Source organism: Rhinolophus ferrumequinum, chromosome 16 (genome assembly GCF_004115265.2).
Source record: "Rhinolophus ferrumequinum isolate MPI-CBG mRhiFer1 chromosome 16, mRhiFer1_v1.p, whole genome shotgun sequence".
Classification (NCBI taxonomy): Eukaryota; Metazoa; Chordata; class Mammalia; order Chiroptera; family Rhinolophidae; genus Rhinolophus; species Rhinolophus ferrumequinum.
In genome coordinates this window covers 26,789,073-26,812,437 of record NC_046299.1, presented here as the reverse complement: position 1 = coordinate 26,812,437, position 23,365 = coordinate 26,789,073, and the positions used below count along the sequence as shown (strand labels likewise).

Genomic DNA, 23,365 nt, shown 5'->3' with positions numbered 1-23,365 from the left:
TTAGATATTTCTTGTTGGTTTTATATGTTGCAAATATCTTTTCCCAGTCTGTCAAGCATCTGTTAAAAATACAAAATGAGCCTCGAATGTCTAGTTGTACCAGAAAGTAAGGAAATACTTATAGAATAATGGGGACGTGCCAACAGGACAAAGAAATCAGCTTGCCAAATCTAGGACAATTTGAGAATAAATAACCACAACAATACATTACAACCCATAGAAAGAAGTAGAAGTCCATGAGTTCATACTGAGATACATAAGTGAACAAATAAACACAAGGGGAGAAGGGAAAACTTTTCCTTACATTAGAATGTTAACTAGTAAATACAGAAGAAATGATGTCATAAGAAAAACCACTATTTTACCATCATTGTTGCAATGAGTGACTTGAGCAGGAGCCATAAATGGATGTTAAGGCTGGTGGGTGAAATGAAGGACAGAATATTGGTATAATCTCAGAATATCTCCCTACAAAATATTTGTCAAGTACAAAGGAAACAACGGTATTTTATAGTGGAAAAAATCCACTTGACTAGATGAGCAAAGCTGTCATCACGGTAGTGTGAAGAGTTGACACCGTGAGCCCCCAATGAGATGCACTGAGAAGAGCCAAGCCTCATTTTTGTGGTTTCCTGTCAAAACGTATGACCTAACTGTAGTCATGAGGGATAGTGGATGGATCCAGCTGAAGATCATCCTATAAATAAAAGGCCCGTTCTTTTTAAAACTGTCAAGGTCATGAAAAACAAGGAAAGACTTAGGAATTGTTCCAGATTCAAGGAGACTGATACATGACAATTAAATTCATTGTAAGTTCCTGGGTAGGATTTTGGACCAGAAAAGGAAAAGAGACATTGTTGGGACAAAGAGTGAAATTTCAATGGTGTCTGTGTTGTATCAATGTAGATTTCCTGACTTGGAGGGCTATATCATGGTTGACAGAGAATGTCTTTGTTTTGTGGACACACACCCTGGTTATTTAGGGGTAATAGGGAATCGACTCTGTAGCTTTCTATCAGATTGCTCATAAAAAGACTCAACAAGAACAAAACCAGATAGATAGACAGCGTGAAAGCAAATGTAAAATATTAACCACCAGGGAATCTGAGTGAAGGGATATGGGAATTCTTGTAATTTTTCTGTCATTTGAAATTATTTCAAAGTAGATATGATATGATACATTTTCATATGAAACATGAAAATGTATGTTCACACAAAATCTTGTACACAAATATTAATAGCAACATTATTTATAATAGCCAAAGAGTGAAAACAATCAAACTATCCATCAACTGGAATAAAGAAAATGTTGTATATCTGTATGATGAAATATTATTTGGCAAGAAAAAGGAAGTAAGTATTGATACACACTACAACATGGATGAACCTTGAAAACACTTTGCTCAGTGAAAGTAATCAGTCACAAAAGACCACAAATTTTATGATTCCACTTACGTGAAATGTCCAGAATAAGGATATTCATAGAGATAGAAAGTAGATTATTTGTTGCCAGGGGTTGAGTAGATGGGACGAACGAAGGAGAGACTGCTAACAGATACGGAGTTTCTTTTTGGCTGATGAAAATGTCCTAAAAGTGATTGTGGTGATGGTTGCACAACTTTGTGAGCATATTAAAAACCACTGAAGTGAATTTTATAGTATGTGAAATATATCTCAATAAAACTTTAAAAGAAAAATAAGTTTCACACACATGCAACATAAAGCCATAAAGTTTTCTACGGCCAGCCCGGTGGCTCAGGCTGTTAGAGCTCTATGCTCCTAACTCCGAAGGCTGCCGGTTCGATTCCCACATGTGCCAGTGGGCTCCCAACCACAAGGTTGCCAGTTCAATTCCTCGACTGCGCCCCCTGCAATTAGCAACGGCAACTGGACCTGGAACTGAGCTGCGCCCTCCACAACTAATACTGAAAGGACAACAACTTGAAGCTGAATGGCACCCTCCACAACTAAGATTGAAAGGACAACAACTTGACTTGGAAAAAAGTCCTGGAAATACACACTGTTCCCCAATAAAGTCCTGTTCCCCTTCCCCAATAAAACCTTTAAAAAAAAATAAAGTTTTCTAGACCAGTGGCACACAGGCAGACAGACTGAGAAGAGAACTCTGAAAGTCTTACTGAGCAAGAGCCACTACATGAGTAGTTCTAAGTGACAGGGCTTCCCTGCTGTCTGTCCAGGTCTGTCTCTCACTCAAGGTCCCATTTCCCTTGGTAGTATAACAGGCAAAATAGTGTGAGGTTAAAGAGCTGGCTCGGCCCCTAGATTGCCTGGGTTTGAATCCAAATTTACTATATAACCTGTGTGACTTTGGGCAGATTACTTAACCTTTCTGTGCTCTGTTATAGAAGGGGGATACTTGGTTGGGTTGCTGTGAGGAATAAGTAAATGATATAATCCATGAAAAGTGCTTTAAAAAGTGTGTTACTTATTGGAATTCATTAAAAGTCGATTATGTTTTTTGTAAAAATGTCTTCCATTAGAATGCTTTTTCTTTCTTAGAAAGCCCCAAATCCATTTCATCCTCCCAATTTATCTGTGGTCATTTCCCTATTACATGCATCTCCAACTAATCAGACACAAGATTGATGTAATATTGACCAACCAGTCCTTGGTTCACCATTTCTGTGCTCCATTTCTATCATCTGCCACTATGAGAACTATAGCTCATGACTTACAGAATGTTGTTTTCACAGGCCTCAGTCATTGCTGTCATTCCTTTATATTGTCACAGATTGATTCCAAATTACACAAGCATCTTTGCTTTCTTGCAGACTGGTCAAGCAGTTAGGAGCTTAGGAAGGCCTAATCACAAGAACTGCTACTCATTTCACGCTAACAATGTGCCGGCCACTGTACACGACTCATTTCATCTTCACACAGAGCCCATATTTTAGACTATGATCTTTATCACATGAGGAAACTGATGCCCGGAATAGTTAATTTGCCAAGATCACAGCTTTTAATGGATGGAACCAGGATTCCAATCAAGCTCTGTCTCCAGATTCTGTTTTCTTAACCACTGTGCTATGTTGCTTGATGTCCCCCAGAATGAGAAAAATTGCAGCTAAGACCCTAATCCAGGGTAGCCAAAGTGTCAGCAGTCAGAAATTATGTCTTCGATCTCTGTGCCCTCAGTGCCTGATATGTGATAGGAGCTCAAAATGTTTGTCACCCTGCTCAACTGTGCGATGGAACACCATCTCTAATCTGGAATTAAACGAATCCCCTGCATGCAGTGTTCTGTTCCTCCTTCCTTGTAGGACAACTCAGAGGGTTTGGGAGTCAGAGAGATCTTAGCAAGAATTCTGGTTCTGCCATTTGGGAGTTTTATGACCTTGGACAAAGGCACTTACCCCTGAATCTTGAATCTCTAATCTGGAAAGTGTAAAAAGTAGGTAAAAATAGTATCTACTCTATGGCATCATTATTCAGATGGAATGATATAAAGTTACAATGCTGAACATAAAAGGTATGATCAAAAAATACGGTGAATGCTTAAATAAGAAAAATTTATTACAGTAAAAGACACATTGCCATGAATCCCCCTCAAAATACTACCCCTTGCTTCGAACACACTTACCCCTTTGTTCTTGTCATTTTCTGAAGCAGTTCTGGAAGTTCTGTTCCGTGAGTGTCTTTAGTTGCACTGTCATGGCTGCCTCAATGTCCTGAATCAATTCAAAATGTTCATGGTCATTTCGACTTTGGGGAAGAACCAGAAGTCGCACGGTGCCAGATTCAGTGAATAAGGTGGGTGAGGACACACCGTAATGTATTTATTTGACAGAAATTGCCATACCAGAAGTGATGTGTGGCACAGGGCATTGTCACGATGGAGGATGAAACTGTCTTCTCATTTCATGTTAATGCATTGTTCATGATCGATGATTTATGTAAAGTCAAGTCACTTTACAAGTCACTTTAAAACATACCTTCTCTAAACTGTTGCTCCACCCAACTGACTGCACTGAACAAGTTGAAACTTGTCACACACTATTACTAAGGTTCGATGCGCAGTTTCCCATATTGAAGATTCCTGCCTTTCTGTTGGATGGCACTCGGCAGCAGCATTCACCGTATTTGTTGATCATAATGGAAAGGATCCATGTCACACATCGCTTCTGGTACACGGCAATTTCTGTCAAATAAAAACATTACAGTGTTTCCTCATCCACCTTATTCACTGGATCTGGCACCGTGTGACTTCTGGCTCTTCCCCAAAGTCAAAATGACCATGAAAGGTAAATGTTTTGAATCAATTCAGGACATCGAAGGAGCCACAACAGGGCAACTAAACACGTGAAAGTGGACTTCCAGAATTGCTTCAGAAAGTGGCAAGAATGATGAGATAAGTGTATTTGAAGTGAGGGAGATTCATGGCAATTTGTCTTTTATTGTAACAATTTTTTTTTATTTAAACATTCACCGTATTGTTTGATCATACCTCATATAGTAGATACTCAATAGATGAGTGTTATTACTATTGTCCCTTTATCCTTTCTTACAAACAGGCATTTGTAAGAGGACAACTTGTATGGTTCCCAACTAAAATAAATGAAGTAATAATTGCAATTCAAAGTGGAGTAGTGGAAATGGCATTGAATTGGGAATTGGGAAAACTGTCTTCTGGCTTTCGTTGCCCTCCCTCTACTAGCATCTGTGTAACCTTGGTCAAGTCACTTTACTTGTCTTGGCTTTCCATACCTCATGAGAATCCATACCTCATATTAGAGTTTATTGCTGAAGCCTCTAGGATCCTCTTAATCTCTTCATTTGACTCTTTAAGAGATTATGTTGAGGAAGTAGTACCGTCGGTTTGATCATCTTTAAACAAAATATATAGGGACATTGGAAAATACACTCATTAACTCATTTCAGAGTTACATGGTGTTCATTTATTTGAAACTTCACGAAACGTACTTCCTCCAAAAACTATACAAATGTGGTTAAAAGCTACAAGACTCAAACCTACCACCTAGTGATAAAGAAAGGAAGTTTCAGGCGACGATACAAGATGTTCTGCCGTCATATGTGCAGGATGGCTATCTACAGTCATTTTTTAATCTCGTATTTGTCCTCTCCCCTCACCACTCAGAAGGTTTATGTACACAGAAATGCAATATTTCCTGACTTAATAGCTTGTCATTTTACAACACTCTTAAGCCAATGAAATACTGTGGACTTTTGAGTATTGCGGAAAAATCATTGGTTAAGATTTGGGGAGCAAATCTTAAGGTGTTCTATTCATACATCTCAAACCATTCCTACCCCAGAGGCCCATTCAGTCCATTTCTTATGGATAGACAGCCATTCCACAAGTACCTGGTTCAAAGAACAAAGACCACTACCTTTGAAAATCAATACAGCTATGGGATCCTTGATGCCAAGTATTTAACGAATTTGCTTTACCTACAGTAATTAAAATTAAGTCTTCAAATTTAAATTTAAATATCTAAAAGCAGGAATGCAGCGTCCTTAATCTTAAACCCCAAAGGTGGTGGTGGTGGTGGTGGTGGTGGTGGTGGTGGGAAGCCAGAATCCTAGGGTACTGGGCCTATTGGTAAAGAGGGATATATTTTCCGGTGTTTTTCTTGTGGTTTTGTATTCCGCCCCTCCTCCCCCCAATGCTCCTTTCCCCTTTCGTTCTTTCTTCTCTTTTCTTTTTCTAATAACAGTCAAGTAATTAAAATCAGCATTATGTTTAAATGGAACAGGGAGTGCCCTACACAAGGTGATTTAATTATTCCAGATTTCACCTGAAAACCCCTTCGAAAATATTTCATGAAATACGCAATGAAGAGATTTCCAACGCTATGCTTTAAGTACTGTTAATTAAGCCTTCGTTTGAAATGCCATTCTCATTTTAGCAAAATTTTAAGACCCCTGCCACACAACACACACGGAAGCGGTTCTCAATCCGCCAACTCGAGATTTCACCTATGATCAGTTTTGCTAGTAGAAAACCCCTAGTTTTTAATTTAAATTAAAACGCCTGATTTCAGTTTATACTGGGTTTACGAATGCTGTCTCAGCCTTCCAATGACTTTTAAAAATGCATCCTTTGACTTTTTAAAACTTTAGGGCTTAGTGCCTCCACCGGCATCCGGGCATTTATTCTTAATTCTGCTTCTTAAACAGATCCCTGGGAGGAGCAGTTTCGAAGGAGAAATTCAGAGAAACAGTTATCACGGAACTTGCAACAGTTGGTGCCCCGCGATAGGCAGGCTGGAAGTAATAAATGGGGCTGATTTAAGAAACAAAAACCCCGGGAAGGGAAAGGAAAGGACAGCCGTGGCTTTGGGGACAGTGCGGCGGCGGTGCAGCGTCGCAAGGACTGAGCTCCAGCCGTGGGAAGGCGCCTTCCTGGGTGGCCAGAGGAGGCGGCGGCCACCGCCAAAGACCGAGGGAACAGCAGCCCGGGGGCCGGCCCCGCCACAGAGTGTGCTCCCCAGGTGCGCTCCCAGGTCGCCGCCAGGGCCACGGTGAGGTGAGGCTGGCCCTGCCCCCGCGCCGCCCCCGGCGGGAGGCGCGACGCCCAGGCCGCGGATGCGTGCGCGGCCCCGAGCGACGCGTCGGCTGGGCGTGCGCGGGGCCGCGGTGGAGGCAGGGCCGGGCGGGCGGCAGAAGATGGCGAGGGTGTGTAGGCGGCAGCAATGCTCCGTTGAGAGACGCGGCTTTCGGCAAGAACTGGACTCGTGGCGCCACAAGCTCATTCACTGTGTAGGTGAGACTCTGGCCCGGCCGTCTCCGGCTTTCGGGCCGTCCCGCCGCCGGCCACCCCGGACGTGGGAGGGAGCCGGGGGAGAGGCAATTGCTGCTCCGGCCCGCCCGCCCTCTTTGCTTGAGCGTCCCCCTCCCCCACCCCCCGGAGTGCGGGCGCGCGCGATCTCCGGGCGGGCTCTCCAGGGCTCGGGCCGGAGTGCGCGCGCCTGCCCCTCCCCACGCACCCTCCCCGGGGCGGGCTCTAAGGCGGGAGCGCGAGTCCCTCCTTCCCCCCGCCCCTCCCCGTCCGGGGGCCCGGCGCCGCCGCGAGGTTATTGTGGAGGTTGGCCCCACGGTGCTGCCTCTCGACTGGGGGCGCCGCTGCGGGTCCCGCAGAGCCCAGTGGGGGTCCGGGGGCGTGCTGAGTCTCCGCTCAGCTCTGTCCTCGGCTCCGGCCGGCGACTTCACCCTCCCGCGCCGCCCCTCCCCCACGCGCAGCAACGGCGCGCGCCACCGACCCCGCGTGCACGCGCGGCTGGCAGGCGGGCGCCGGGCGTTGAGGCGTGTGCGAGGCGTGAGGTGGAGATGGGGGCGGAGGGAGCCGGAGCTGTCACAGGCCCCGGGTCCGCCTGACCAAGCCAAGTGGGGTGTCATGGCCGCGGGGGGCAGCGGCTGCACTTCCTCTGCGGGCGGCGGCGGCGGCGGCGGCCGGGGAGTTAATCCTCGACGCTCGGGTCGGTGTGTGTGTATTTGTGTTCCGTGTGTGCGCGGCGAGGAGGAGGGTGAGGGTGGGACCGGGTCCGACAGAGAAGAGAAGTCGCTCTTGTCCCCTCCCGGGGGATTTGCCGGAGCCGCCGCCTAGCCAGAGCCTAGTCCGCCAGCCGCCTCCCGGACCTTGGGCCGCCCCGGGTGGCTTTTTACCCCGCGGGCTGAAGGGAGTGTGGACGGGGTCGCTCCGGGAGGGGCCGGGGGGCCGAGCTGCGCCTCTTACACTATGTGTTTTGTCTGTTTTTCTCTCCCAAGGTCCCGTTTCCCTCTGTGCGGCGGCCGGCGGGACTATAAGGGCTTAACTCATATATTTAACCCCCCTCCAAAAAGTAAGTGGCCCGTGTGGTGTCTCCGCTCCGCCCGCCGCCCCCTAGCCCCAGTCCATCCTTGTGTCTTACTCTCCTGTCCTCCAGTATTGTTATTTCCCCATCTTTGCTTCGGTGCTGCTGTGTGGGGAAATGCTCTCTTGTCGTCCTCGGTCCCCCACGCCCAGTCCTCGGGGAGGCCCAGAATTCCAGCCCCCTCCCCACCCGTGGGCAATATTCTTGGGAACCAGGTCTTCCCCAACAGAATGTAGGAGATTCTGTCCGTTCTCTCGGCCCCCTCACCCCCTCCTTCCCGACAGGGATTCGTTGGAGGAATTATGCAAATCCTGCTTTCTGGTGTCCATTCAGCGGCAATTTCATGCGGTGAGAAGTTCTCTTTGTTGTGCGAGGGGGAGAACAGACACTGATTTAATAGACATATCTGTTGGGGGGAAGGGTGGAGGGGGTGTTGGAGAGGCTCAGTTTGGAAGAATTACAGCACTTGGTTCGCTCAGTGTCTTTGTGTTGAAGCTTTCTGGCTTGACAGGAGGGGTATGCCCTTTACAATGTCCCACAAGGGATGTTTTCTATAATAGATTATAAAGCAAAACTGAAACTTTAAACAAGTCAAAAATAAGGTAATCTTTACTTAGAGGATATAAGCCTTTCCATTTCTGCAGTGTTTCATTAGAAAAATGGTTGTGGATTTTAAAGATTTAGACTAACACCAAAATTAATATAAGCAACAATGGTTTGAGGTGTCTGATCATATCACTTTGGTTGTCCAAAGGTTAAAAGTATATTTAAGAACGTATGCTTGTGTAAATAATAAAGGCATGAATCAGTTTTTTGGTGTAATTTGTCTTGTGGATATATTTTAAAATTTCCCTCCTGCCAATCCAATCCCAGCGCTGCCCTACAGGAATCCGCCTTTGGGATCAGTTATTTGCTCTGCTCTGTCTCTGCTCATTTTATTCTTTCAAATCTATCATACGTTTACTGAAATGTTATGTCTGCTTAAGCATTTTTTGAGTTATGTATTATTTGTAACCATCATATAAGAGAGTTTATAAAAGACATTTTAAGTTTTGAGAAGCATGAAATTAATGAGTTTTCAGAATTGTGAGTTAATGAAAAATCCTGAAATTATTTTGAAGAATTTTTAGTTTTTGTATTTGCTTCACTTTTTTTGGTGATTGGGTTTTTTTAGTAGGACTTTATCATTTTTAAAAGATTTTGGAATTGATGACTGATCCTGTAGATTTCTTAAGTCACTGTTGCTTTAGTTGGTTTTAATGGGTTGTTTGTCTTATTTTAATTCTGTTTGCTTTGAATCCTTGCCTTTTGCCTCAGGCCCCCTTTTTATTAGTCATTGCTAGTGTTAGTGGTTAGTTACTGCTTGCTGCTTGACAAGGTTTTTTTATTTAAATGACTAATAAATCCTGTAAATAATCTGAATTGAATATCAAACTTCAGATTCATTTTTTGAAGGAGACTATTAATCTGGTAATCAGTTTTCTTAAAACCTACCTTTAACTCCAAATTTCCACTTTCAAGGTAGTAAAGTTCAGGAGATATTTAGAGTCCAGAGTACAGAGCAGTATTTTAATCTAAGCAGTAATATATATAGTTGATAGTCTCCCAACTAGAATCAATTTGGTCTCATATTTTCTCTTTTATTATGTGTAATTTTGTGCTTTGAGAAGACAGTTGTAAGGAAATCAATAGTAGTGTTAACTTTCTGTATTTTAAAGGGCTGGCAATGATTCTTAACATACAGTCCAAATGACAACCATGTATGTTGTTTGTCACTAGCAGATGTAATAATTTATTTTAATGGGATTGGTTCTTAGCAGTAACCTTATAATTGATTCTGTTTACTGATTATCTTAATACTTTGGGGTCATTTGGTTTCTAAGTGGATATTTAATTTATAGCAGTCTGGATTAAAAGTGATTCTCATTTCCAAAATCGAATTCTCCTTCTACTTTTTTGTGGGGGGGGGAGAAGGGAAGAGCGTATCTGGATGGTGGTAGTGGAGGTGTTGGAGTTTCTATTAGTAGGCTTTAGCTGAATTGGAGTTAGTAGCAGGTTCAGACAGTGATTATGATCAAGATGAATATTTGGTCACCAGGAAGCGTCCTCTGGGACAAGGATGGTCAGTCCGTATTCCAGACAGATTGAGATTCTCTCCACTGCCTAGTATGATGTAACCTATTGCTTGGCTGCTCCTCATCCTTGCTGTATTAATTCTCAAGCTCTTCCTGATGTAGGGAAAGTTGTGGTGATTTCACCTTTGCTCTAACTTGGCTGAAGGAGGATGGCAAGATGAGTTTCTTTGACTTAGAATTATTTCAAATTGGCCTAATTTCTTTGGATGTGCTGATAGCTGGAGCACTTCTAGGAAGCACCTGAATAATGCTATATTTTTTAGTCTTAGGAGACTACACAGGATGACCTGAAATTTCTTCCAGAGTGAAAATTAGTTCAATGTCTATGGGGACTTGCCACTTCTGAGTACTTGCTTGATCACTTAGTTACTTGTTTGTTTAGTAGTGCTGTTTTTAGGAATGAAAAGCAGTTAGGTAAGTACTTCATTTAAATATTTATTAAGCATCTGCCTTGTACTTAGCACTGTGGGCAAACAAAGATATTGGGGAAGCTGCCCTAATCTTCAGGAGCTTTTTTAGTCCTTAGTGAAAATATGGTATATTCAGTTACAGTTCAAGGCAGAATGTGCCTTACGATCGTGCAAGCCGGTGCTAGGGGTGTTTTGAAATGAAAGAAATCTCTTGAGATGATGAAGGAAGGCTTCATGAAGAAATTGGCAGATTTTTGCTTCATTTTGATGAATATGGAAAAGGCATTCCTCTCATGAAAAACAAATGAGCACAAGTGGAAAAGGACAAGAATGAGTTGTCTATTTAAATTGCAATACATGATTCCTGTAGGGGACATATAGGTAGGTGATATGTTTGCAAAGGTAGGTTGTAGGATTTTCTAACGCAGGTTATAAAGTGGAGTCTCTTTATTAGGCAACTTGCAGTTTGCAGCACATTTCGCTCAGTAGCTCAGGGAAGTAATGTTTCCTTTAAGGATTCCATTGTGGAATTGACACTGATAGTGACACTGATTGTTTTTTAAATCACCTTTACAGGGACAATATTGTAATCCACAACAGTGTTTCCTCTACGTAAGCTCATTTGGAGGCTGTGATATTCCATTGCACAAAACCTGTTTTTGGCATTGCCTAAAATCAATAGCATATTTTTTACTACCGTTAGTATTGGAAAATTGTCATCCTTAGAGGTTGGGTTTGGTATTTGGAAACAATTAAAAAGTATTTACTGTGGCAGATAAAGGTATATATAAAATAATGAGATTGATTTTCTTTCTTGGTTTGCAAACTGGGCCTGAAAGCTCAGCACATGGGGCTTGATTTGTTTTGATGTGCCTCTGAATTTCTTGGTTGAGTCTTATTTTCTTTATATCTACCCATCTGTGTGTAATCTAGATATTGGATGGATACGAATAAACAAAACTTTTATTTTTTTGTAGTTTGAAGGTAAAAACGTACCATCACTACCCTCCAAATCTGGGGTGTCCAGACTTTTTTCAACATTTTTCACCAAGGGCCATATGCGGTAAAATACACAAACAGCCGGGCCACTCACTCGAGGTGAAGTACGTATTGCCTCACCTGGTTTATTTAAGTAAACTAAATCTATTTTTGGAATTTGCTGTGGGCCAATAAAAAATGGATCATGGGCCGCAGTTTGGATACCCCTGCTCCAAATTATCTTCTACTTGCAAATATTAAAAAAAAAATTTTTTTAACTATTCCTTACACTTGCCCATTGCTTTTGGGATAATTCCAGTGTGAACTATTAGCTACTTTTATTTACTGTCTCTTGTATGTAGGAAGTATCCCAAGTACAGTGGTCCATACCCTGAATTTTTTTCTTTTTTTAAATTGAGATATAATTCACATGCCATAAAATTCACTCCTTTAAAGTATATAAGTCAGTGGTTTTTAATTTATTCACAGTTGTGCAAACATCAGTATCTTATTGCAGAACTCTTTCATTATACCCCAAAAGAAACTCCATAACCATTACCAGTCCTTCTGTGACCCAGCCCTTGACGACCCCTAATCTACTTTCTGTAGATTTACCTATTCTGGACATTTAATAGAAATGTAATTATGCAGTATTTGGCCTTTTGTATCTGGCTTCTTAGCGTGTTTTCAAGATTCATTCATGTTGTAATATGTATCAGCACTTGATTGCTTTTGATGGCTAAATATTTCATGGACATATATATATGGACATACGTTTTGTTTATTCATCTGTTGACAGATATTTTGGTTTCTACTTTTTACATATTATAAATAATGCTGCTATGAACATTAGCAGCATTATTTGTGTGGACATTTGTTTTCACTTCTCTTGTATGTACATAGTGGAATTGCTGGGTCATATGGTAACTATGTTTTAACTTTTTGAGGAACTGTGGAACTTTTCCAACTTGGCTGCAGCATTTTACGTTCCCACCAGCAATGTGTGAGGATTCAGTTTCCCCACACTCTTGCTAACTCTTGTTATTGTCTGTCTTTTTTATTGTAACTATCCTAGTGGATAGGTATGAAGTGATAGCTTATTATGGTTTTGATTTGCATTTCCCTAATGACCAGTGATGTTAAGCATCATTTCGTGTTTGTTGACCATTTGTATATCTTTGGAGAAATACGTGTTCAGATCCCTGGCCCATTTTTAAATTGAGTTATTTGTCTTTTTATTGTTGAGTTTGAATATATTCTAGATACTAGACCCACATCAGTATGTGGTTTGCAAGCATTTTTTTTCTCATCATACCCTCAATTTGAGAATAATTACAGACCAGAAGATAAACTGCAATATGTAGTGAAGTTCTCACTTAAGGTCGTGATAGGTTCTGTGACTTGAAGTGAACCGATGTATAACGAAACCAATTTTGCCATAGGCTAATTGATATAAGTGAGTTAAGTTCCTATGACATCTCATCAACATTATAATGAAGTGACAATGAACCAAACAATATTATTCAAGGACCTGCTGTATCTTGTGAAGGGAATAATGGATATAGTCTTGGAGTGATGAGAGGGAACTAGAATTACTCTGGAAAGGCTTCCTTAAACATCCTTTTCTATGAATTGCTAAAATTATTAGTTATTTGATGGAGTTGTGTAACAACACAGATATACTTCAGTATCCAAATCTTCTAAATTCCTGCTTTTCTACAGTGAGGGCTCAGATAATAATGTGGTACATTCCATTATTCCAATCTGTTCTACCCCTGAGTTTTGGATAGGAAATAAAGGTTTGGGTAGAGAGGGATACTTCTATATAGACAATTTGTCTGAATCTGTTCTGTTTCTAAGTTTGAATAGCAAGAATCTATACAATAGCAGTATTTTTTTTTTTTTAAGATTTTATTGGGGAAGGGGAACAGGACTTTATTGGGGAACAGTGTGTACTTCCAGGACTTTTTTCCAAGTCAGGTTGTCCTTTCAGTCTTAGTTGTGGAGGGCGCGGCTCAGCTCCAGGTCCAGTTACCGTTGCTAATTTTAGGGGGCGCTGCCCACCATCCTTTGCAGGACTCGAGTTGAACTGGCACCCTTGTGGTTGAGAGCCCACTGGCCCATGTGGGAATCAAACTGGCAGCCTTCGGAGTTAGGAGCACGGAGCTCCAACCGCCTGAGCCACTGGGCTGGCCCAGAATAGCAGTACTTTTGAAATTTAAGATTACGTTTTTGTGTGAAAAACCCAGATATCTATCTGACAGGTTATATTTATGGCAAATTATTATATGATGCTACAACCTACCTTTGCAAGCATATCACCTATATATCCCCTATAGGAATTTATTTTCTGGTCCTAAACTAAAATTGGCTTTTCAAAAGACTGTTCTGAATTTTGTCATTAGTCTTAATTTCTGTGAGTTTTGAGTTGGTTAGATTTGGTCTGTCACAAAAAGTGTCAGGTGTAGAGATGTCCTAAGGTTTAAATTGAGAATCTTATGAAGTAGGGGGCAGAATTAGTCTGAGAATCCTTTACTTAATGGATTGTCTGTGAGGGGCAAGTTAGGAAAGCTGTATAGCGATGATTGACACCGTCTAATGATTTTTGTCTTGTTTTTATTCCTTTTGCGCTACATGTTTATATTTTTATTAAAGAGAATTACATATTCTTTTGGAATAATACTTAATCAGTTTTCTGAATTAACTATTATGCAGTCCAAGGAATTTATATGTATAAAGCCAGTTTTTATTGAGTACCTTTATTTTAATGAGTTTTTACCAAGTTTTGGGTAATGTGTATTTTTGAATTTTAAGAACAAGAATGTTTCAAAGGGAATGGCTAAAAAGAAAAAAATATGAACATAACCAGTAATTCAGACTTAATTTCAAATTTTAATGTTGAGAAACTAAAAATGAATATCTTCGAGACATTTCACACTAAAAAGAACAAAATAATTCGAGTCAGTTGTATCTTACAGTTGTATTAAATACTATTACAAAACTACCGTTTGAAGTAAGAGTATTTCTTATAACTTAATCATTAACAGTTTATCCATCACAGTTGTTTTACAGAATTTGAAGGGGATCATTTAGAAACAAAATTGTCTCAGGAGATTTTTGATAAGTATAACCTGGGGAATAAGTAAATAAAAAGACTTGACATGGAACACAGGAAGTATCAGAAAAATCTATTAATTGCCATCATTTTATATCTGCATAGCACATTTTATACTTTTTAGAAAAGTTTCACATACATTGTTTTGTGTTTATTTAGAAATGTGGGAAGATAAAGATGGGTATTTAAAAACAATTGGTCAGTTGGGAAACATTGAGTAATAACTATTATTAAATCAATTGGGATTTCTCTTAGCATAAATGCTTCCCTCTTATCCACAGAAATAATTGTATGATATTTTAATGTTTGAAACATTTACCTAACTTCTTAGGTAAAAGTAAAATGGAACTGAACTGTTCCAGAAGCAAACTTTTAAATTATCTTGGTCAAATTGCTGTATGAAATTACATAATAGTTTTCTATCTCTGTTAAAGATGATATACATCGGGACTTTCTGGGTTAGAAGAATTGATACCAATATTATTTCCCATGGTAATTATTATTGGAAAAACTTGTATGATGAGAATTTTCACTCTCACTGGTAATGCTCCATGGTCTGTGACTGTTACTTATTCAGTGTCATGATTAGCTTTTTTTTTTTTTTTAAGATTTTATTGGGGAAGAGGAACAGGACTTTATTGGAGAACAATGTGTACTTCCAGGTCTTTTCCAAATCAAGTTGTTGTCCTTTCAGTCTTAGATGTGGAGGGCACAGCTCAGCTCCAGGTCCAGTTGCCATTGCTAGTTGCAGGGGGCGCAGCTCGCCATCCCAACCTTGAGGTTGAGAGGATGTGCTCCAACCAACTGAACCATCCGGGAGCTCAGCAGCGGCTCAGCTCAAGGTGCCGTGTTCAATCTTAGTTGCAGAGGGCACAGCCCACCATCCCTTGCGGGAGTCGAACTAGCAACCTTGTGGTTGAGAGGCTGCGCTCCAACCAACTGGGCCATCCGGGAGCTCAGCGGCAGCTCTGAGCCATCTGGCAGCTCAGCTCAAGGTGCTGTGTTCAATCTTAGTTGCAGTGCATGGAGCCCACCATCCCTGTCGGGACTCGAGGAGTCGAACTGGCAACCTTGTGGTTGAGAGCAGGTGCTCCAACCAACTGAGCCATCTGGCCACCTGGGAGCTGAAGGGCAGCTCATTGACTTCATTCTTGTTGCGGAGGGCACAGCTTGCTGGCCCATGTGGGAATTGAATTGGCAGCCCCGCTGCCCAGAGCTCGTGCTCTAACCAACTGAGCCACCTGTTCGCCCCCCACGATTAGCTTATTTTTAATAAAATCTAAATCATTTTTTGTCATGATCATTATCAATAAATGACTATTGCGTATGTTTCTCGTATTGACTTTTTTAAAGGTTGCCAGAGGGTGAAGGAATGTTCTCCCTCTCCTAAATTCACAAAATAAAGGGGAAGAAAACTTTATTTTGAAAGTATCTACAGGGTATATCTTAGTAATAGAAAATCCGACAGGTGAAAACATGAATATACCACAAAGCAATATATTTCATTTTACAACAGAATTCATACCTGATTTAATAAGTACATGCTACACTAATACATTTAGAATTCTTGATTTATACAAATTTTAAAAATAAGTGTATAATGTGTGTACAGGAAGGAATCGTTGAATTTGTTATATTAAGACATGCTCATGTTCATTTTTTTGCTCTGTTTTTTTTATTGTCCCCAATGCATGGGTATTTGTCAGCTTTTTCCTGAATACTCCCCTTCTCAATGTAGGCATATTTTCTAGGTCATTTGTAGGTATTTACATCTATTACCCACCATATTCTGCTGTTCTCTTACCTGCTTTCCATCTTTTAGATTCATGATTTATCAAAGGTAGAAGTGATGCTAGAACTTTTCTTGTTCAACCATATTAAAGGGAAAGGAATTTTTTAAAAAATCTTTCATTTGGGAAAACTTCAAACATACACAAAAGTAGAACTGTACAGTGAAAACTCAGATACATCAGCTAATGGCCATTGTTTCATTCCCAGTGGATTATTTTGAAGCAAATCCCAGATATATTTAGCATTGAATCTTTTTTACAATCTTTTGTATAGTACTATCTCCCTCTTCCCATCTCCCATCCCCAGCAAGTGGTTCATAAATTTAAAAAAATACGATGCTATCGAAATACGGAGAAGACAAGTTTTTGTTTTGTTTTATTAATGTTTGGTAAAAGCTACCATATATTCTGCATTTACTATGTGCCAGACAGGAGAGCCCTTTGATGTTAATATCTGTTTTACAGGTGAAGAAACAGATTTTGAAAGATTAAGGATTTCATTCATGGTTAACCAGCTAAAGAGTGGTATATCCAGGATTGAAATTCAAAAGCCTGTGTTTTTTCATCTTAAACATAGAGCAACACCCTTGTCTTAGTCTTCCCTATTTGGTTCCACCATGTTGCCCCCTCTTTCTTTGTTTCCAACTACTGATTACATACTTATATCATATTAAAGAATTCTGATTTCTCTATCCATAATCTCACCGTAAACGGTAACATAATTATTCTTTAAATTCCTTGGCCTAGAATGACTTGCCCCTTTCTCTTCAGCATTATGATCCTGTTTTGTCTTTCCTTTATCTTCTTGATTTTTCAGTTTTTTCAGTAGTATTCAGGGCTAAGTAGGTATCTGAGCTGAATGTTTCCATTGGCTTAGTTTTATTTCATATGTTGCCATACTGGCCTTTCTTCACCATTGGCTGAGATTTAGCATAGCCCTAGAAGAGGAAAGACAGCAAAGGATAGCCAAGTGATTCCAGGCCTTAAGCGTGGTGAGTCTTCCATGTGGACCAACCTAGTTCACAGAGCACTTTGAAGTTGGTAACAAAAGCTTAAGTAAACGTGTGTAGGTGCATGGCCTTTTCTGTTCATCTCCTTCCCAGAGACCTCAAGTGGGATTGAAGGGAGGAACAGCGTAAAGCAGATTGAGGTCAGAATTCCAGATTCCTGGATTTTAGCCAAATATCTTCTCAATCCCAACCTTCTAACTGATTTAGATTTAGTGCGGTTGGCAAAAAATATTTTAAAATGTGTGGTAGAAAGGGAAGTTGCTGAGTAGTGTGTACATTCTGAGAAAGAGGAAAGATTTGGCAAATTTTTAAATAATGCACTGTTTTGGTAATTCAAACGTCACTGATCTTAGACAAAATGCTTCATTAGTAGATACAGAAGATGTTGTGACAAAGGTAATAGGGAGAAATTCCCACCAAAATAAAATGGGAAACTCCTTACCTCAGAAGGACCCATAAATGTTTGTAAATGTCCTTGTTGAAATTCAGTGTTTTATTGCATGATTAATGATATAAATACTTTAAAAAATTATGTTAGGTTATGTGAATTTTTATTCAGCTAGTAAGGAAGCTGACAGACTTTTTAACTTGTATAAGTGGGCATTGATTGGCATATCTGATCAAAATGAAATGATACTTTAATTATGAATGGGCATTAAGAAGTCCATAAGTCTTTGGGAATAGTTACTGAAAAAAATCTTTAAACTGGTCATTTCTCTATGCGTTTAATATAGCTAACATTTTTTTAAAAAATGGTTTAGTTAATATATCACCTATGTCCCATGGTCAGTGTACTAAATTTTACTTATTGTTTACTTATTGAAAACCTCACAAGGATCTTTAGGAGTAATATTTTTATGACACTATGTTAGATACTTTAGATCTCATTTCTGTTCTGGAAAGAGAATACATCAAGATAAAAATAATTTAATATTTAAATTAATTAAATTAATACGGATTAATTTCCAACAATTATGAGAGGTACTTGAGTTTTGCTATTTTGACTTTTTAAAAGAAAAACTAGTATGATTATAGTGGTAAAATTATTTTCCATGTAAGATTTGTACAACCAATTGTTGTTCACGTGTACTCGTATATTTACTATATAGCCTTTCACTGTGGAATTTTATTAAAATAGATTTTGGCATGTTAAAATAAGTAGGCATATCCAGAGTCAGAAATCCACATAAGCCCACTGAAAACAGTTTCTAGACTCATGGTTACCAATGTACAATGTTATCTAGCAGATAACATTTCCTTTGGCCCCTTTCTCCTTAGGCAAAGAACTTCTGTTTAATTTTATGTAACATATCCAAATCAGATTAGTACATTTTATTGGTGAAAGGCAAGGGTAAATTCATGAATGGGGGGAAGATAGAGAAGAGAAACTAGAATTTTCTACATTAGTGAAAAGACTTTAGGTAGGACTTAATCAGGAGCTTTCAATCTGTGGGACTTTTTTTTTTTTTAAATAGGCCACATAGGTGACAGTCCAACCTCAATAGTTTTGGTCAAGACTGTTAAACTGTTAGGAAGATTGAATTAGTCACAGATTTTGATGTTTCAAAAGCAAGAGAATGTAAATTAGTGGAGAAGACTATTCTAATGTAGTTACATTGATAATAAATTGACATTGTAGCAAGGATAAGGGCCCAGAGGTATTGATCATCCAGACAGTTTTTGCCTTTTTTTCCTTTCCTGAGGACTTAAACTTTATTTTGGAAAAAGTGGAATGTTTGTTCTTATTAACTGATTGATAAATGTTTATGTATTACCTCTCAGACATTATTTGATAGAAATTATTTCTTAAAACTATATGAAGATGTTTAGGTTAAAATATCTTTAATAATTACTGTTCCTAAGTCAGCCAATCCATATTTTGTCAGATGTTCTTTAACAAGTAATCCAGATGAAATCAACTATTTTGAGGAGTATGAATATACCGCCAGTTACAAGTAGAAAGAAGGTAAAGAATAAAGACTGTTAAGAAACAGGAAGGGTCTGTTGTCAAATCATGCTGCTGCCAACGTCTGGTTTCTGTGACTCAAGAACAGAAATGTAAGCAATGATAGTAATGATATTGTTGCTGTTATATTTGAAATGGATTATGAAATATGCAGCACCTTTTAAACCTTGATGCTGGGAGGATGCTCACTCTCAGATGGCAGAATACACAGGATCTTCAGATGTTTGGGCTAATGATGCAGCTTTTCATTCATCTCCTTCCCTGTGCTGTGTATCTCCATCTTTCCTTTATGTTTCTTTTTCTCTCTCTTTGTGCATGTAAAATAAATTGATATGTTTGGAAATACATCAAATTAAGAAGTAAACTGAATTAATTTTTTAAATAAATGGTATATATGTATTAGTCTGGGGAAACAGATGCCTTCAGAATCCATGGAGATAAGAATGACTGTAGAAGTAGAAACAATGGTGGTCATAGTTAAGGGAATGAAATTAATGAGACAGAGTTTAGCAATGAAATATAGTCAATGAAATTTGTTTTTAGTGAGCATTTCTGGCTCTACTTGCATCATTGTTTATATTAAGTCCACAAACCAATTTTATTTTGGTATAAGGCCAGCAGTTTTGTCTCTTCTGGTGTTTACCTGTTTATGAATTTTTTAAAAACTTGAGATGCAGCCTTTCTTGAAGTTAAGCATTGGTTCTTCCATTTGCTTTCTTTTTTTTAACACCATGTTACATGAAGAACATTTGATGAACTTTTAGAGAAAATACATAATGCACAAAAATTTTAGACATGAATTTGTATGCTTTTCAGATTTTAATGTGAAGAGTGAATCCCTTACAGATTGTGTTTTGATAGGATGGAAGAGGTTGTTAAATGTACTCTGTATTCACAAGTTTAATTCCTCACAATTATTTACCACATTCTGAGGCCCATTCTGGAAATACTTGAGCATACAATAACAACACCACCACTAATAAAATGTGGCTTTGATTTAGGCAGACCTGGGTACAAATTTTATCTTCACATTTTACCAACTATGGGGTAAATACAGAGAGTACTAATTTTAGTTTCTTATATGAAATAGTATTAATAGTAAACACTTTAGGAGGGTTGCAAGAATTGACTAAGGCAAAGACCTTCATCTTTGCTTAAAAAATAATAGGCCACTTAAAAAAAATCTGTTGGAAGCTGGTTCATAAAATTTGTTTTTTGTATACTCCTAAAATAGTAACACAATTTAAAAAAATATTTTTGTAATATAGAAAAATGATTGTTCTCTCTGGAACTTAAATTGTACTGTGTTTGATCTAGTCAAATCTTTCATATATTTACAACTTCTCTGTGTAATGGTTTGGGTGATGACAACTTATATGTCATTAATGTTACATTTATCATGACATTCTACAGGATGGAATGGCAGAAAATGCTCAAGGTTTTGTTTTTTGCCAACTAATAAATACTACGTGTTTTTCCTTAAGTAAAAATTATGAGGTTGGGTGGCCGGTTAGCTCACTTGGTTAGAGTGCGGTGCTCTTAACAAGTTTGCCGGTTCGATCCCCACATGGGCCACTGTGAGCTGCGCCCTCCACAACTAGATTGAAACAACTACTTGGCTTGGAACTGATGGGTCCTGGAAAAACACACTTAAAATAAATTTTAAAAAGTTAAAAAAAAAATTGAGGTTTTTCTTAATTAAAAATACGTTCCATCTTAGGCATGAAGTGGGAAAACCCCCAAAGCAGGAGCACTAGGTTCTAGTATGACTATGGCTGTATGGTTTTGAATAAGTACATCACTTAATCTCTGCAGTTTGCTTTCCTTACCTGTAAAATAAGAAGGTCTTAGAGGCTTCTAATTATAATATTTTGAGAAAAACTATGTTGATTCACTATGGAATGACTTCTATTTTTACTTTTTTGAGGAACTCCATACGCTTTTCCATAGTGGCTGCACTAATTTACATTCCCACCATCAGTGCACAAGGTTTCCCTTTTCTTCACATCCTGGCCAACACATTTTTTGTTTTTTTGGTACTAGCCATTCTGACAGGTATAAGGTGATAACCTCATTCTAGTTTTGATTTGCATTTCCCTGATGATTAATGATGTAGAGCATCTTTTCACGTACCTGTTTGGCCATCTGTATGTCTTTTTTGAAAAATGTCTATTCAGATCTTCGGCCCATTTTTAAATCCGATTGTTTGCTTTTCACTGTTGAGTTGTATGAGTTCTTTATATATTTTGGGTATTAACCCAAATATTTGGAAATATTTTCTCCCATTTTAGTAGGTTGCATTTTCATTTTGTTGATGGTTTCCTTTGCTGTGCATAAGCTTTTTAGTTTGATGTAGAATCACTTACTTATTTTTGCTTTTGTTATTTTTGCTTTTGGTGTCAAATCCAAAAATTCATCTCCAAGATCAATGTCAAGGGGCTTTCTCCTAGGAGTTTTATAGTTTCAGGTCTTATGTTCAAGAGTTGAATCCATTTCGAGTTAATTTTTGTGTATACTGTAAGACAGAGGTCCAGTTTCATTGCTGTGCAATTTTCCTAACACCATTTATTAAAGAGGCTTTCCTTTCCCCATTGTATATTCTTGGCTCCTTTGTTGTAAATTGGCCATATATACATAGGTTTATTTCTGGGTCCTCTATTCTGTTCCATTGATCTGTGTGTCTGTTTTTATGCCAATACCATTCTTTTTTAATTATTATAGCTTGTAATATGGTTTGAAAGCAGGAAGCATGATGCCCCCGTTTAGTTGTTTTTTCACAAGATAGCTTTGGCTTTTTGGGTTTTTTTATGGTTCCATACAAATTTGGGGATCGTTTGCTCTATTTTTGTGAAAAATGCCATTGGCGGTTGGATTGTGTTGAATCTGTATATTGCTTTGGGTAAGTATGGACATTTTAACAATATTCTTCAGTCCATGAGCACAGACTATCTTTCCATTTACTTGTATCTTCATCAATTTTTTTGGTTAATGTCTTAACAGTTTTCAATATACAGGTCTTTATCATGTTTTTGGTTAAATTTACTCCTAGGTATTTTTTTCTTTTTGATGCAATTGTAAATGGCATTGTTTTCCTAATTTCTCTTTTTCCTAGTTTATTATTAGTATGTATAGAACTGCAACAGATTTTTGTGTATTGATTTTTGTATACTGCAACTTGACTGAATTAGTTTATTAGTTCTAACAATTTTTGGTGGAGTCTTTGGGGTTTTCTATATATAATATGCTATCTATAAATAAAGACAGTTTTACTTTTTCCTTTCCAATTTGGGTGCTTTTTTCCCCTCTTCTGGGTAGAACTAACAATATAGTCACGCACTGCATAAGGATGTTTCTTTCAGTCAGCGAAGGACTGCATGTGTGACCGTTGTCCCGTAAGATTAAAATGGAGCTGAGAATTTTCTATTGCCTAGTGACATCCCAGCTGTCTTAATGTAGTGAAATGCATTACTTACGTGTTCATGGTGATGCTGGTTTAAACAAAACTACTTTGTTGCTAGTTGTATAAAAGTATAGCGCATACAGCTACGTACAGTATGTAATACTTGATAAATGACAATATTATTGGTTTGTGTATTTACCATACTATACTTTCTACCGTTGTTTTAGAGTGTATTCTTTCTACTTATAAAAGTTTGGTATAAAACAGCATGCTGTGTCATACCAGCAGCATCCTCATACATCGTGGGCTTACCTCATTTTTGATTGTGTCGTTTCTCCTGTTTTGATTTAATCTCCTTTTCTTTTGTATGGTAACATGCTGTGCAGGCTTTTAGCCTAGGAACAATAGGCTATGTATCTAGTAAGTACTGTATAGGTTTAAGTACACTTTATGCCTAATGATGCGTTTCTCAGAATATATCCCTGCCATTAAGTGGTGCATGACTCTACTGTGTTAAGTAAAATTGGTGAGAGTGGGCGTCCTTGTCTTATTCCTGATCTTAAAGGAAATGCGTTTAGCGTTTCATGATTGAGTATGTATGATGTTAGCTGTGGTCTTGTCATATGGGGCCTTTATTTAGTATGTTGAGGTACATTTCCTCTATACCCACTTTGTTGAGTTTTTATCATAAATGGAGTTGAATTTTGTCAAGTGCTTTTTCTGCATCTA

At 38.9% G+C, this 23,365-nt stretch overlaps 1 protein-coding gene across 10 annotated transcripts in view; it reads left to right on the top strand.

The window, feature by feature from the left end:
- Window positions 1–6,616: 6,616 nt before the first annotated feature.
- Window positions 6,617–23,365, top strand: part of LCOR (ligand dependent nuclear receptor corepressor) — a 115,602-nt gene continuing 98,853 nt past the window's right edge. For 3 of the 10 annotated variants that reach the window (XM_033131271.1, XM_033131269.1, XM_033131279.1), the window contains exons 1-2: window positions 7,034–7,461; window positions 7,747–7,820. In XM_033131271.1, the coding sequence (XP_032987162.1) occupies window positions 7,376–7,461; window positions 7,747–7,820 (160 nt within the window). In that variant the 5' untranslated portion in view covers window positions 7,034–7,375. Of the gene's footprint in view, window positions 6,746–7,033; window positions 7,462–7,746; window positions 7,821–8,116; window positions 8,181–23,365 lie in introns of those variants that run through there. The other 7 variants (XM_033131272.1, XM_033131274.1, XM_033131273.1 and 4 more) reach the window with 7 other exon arrangements.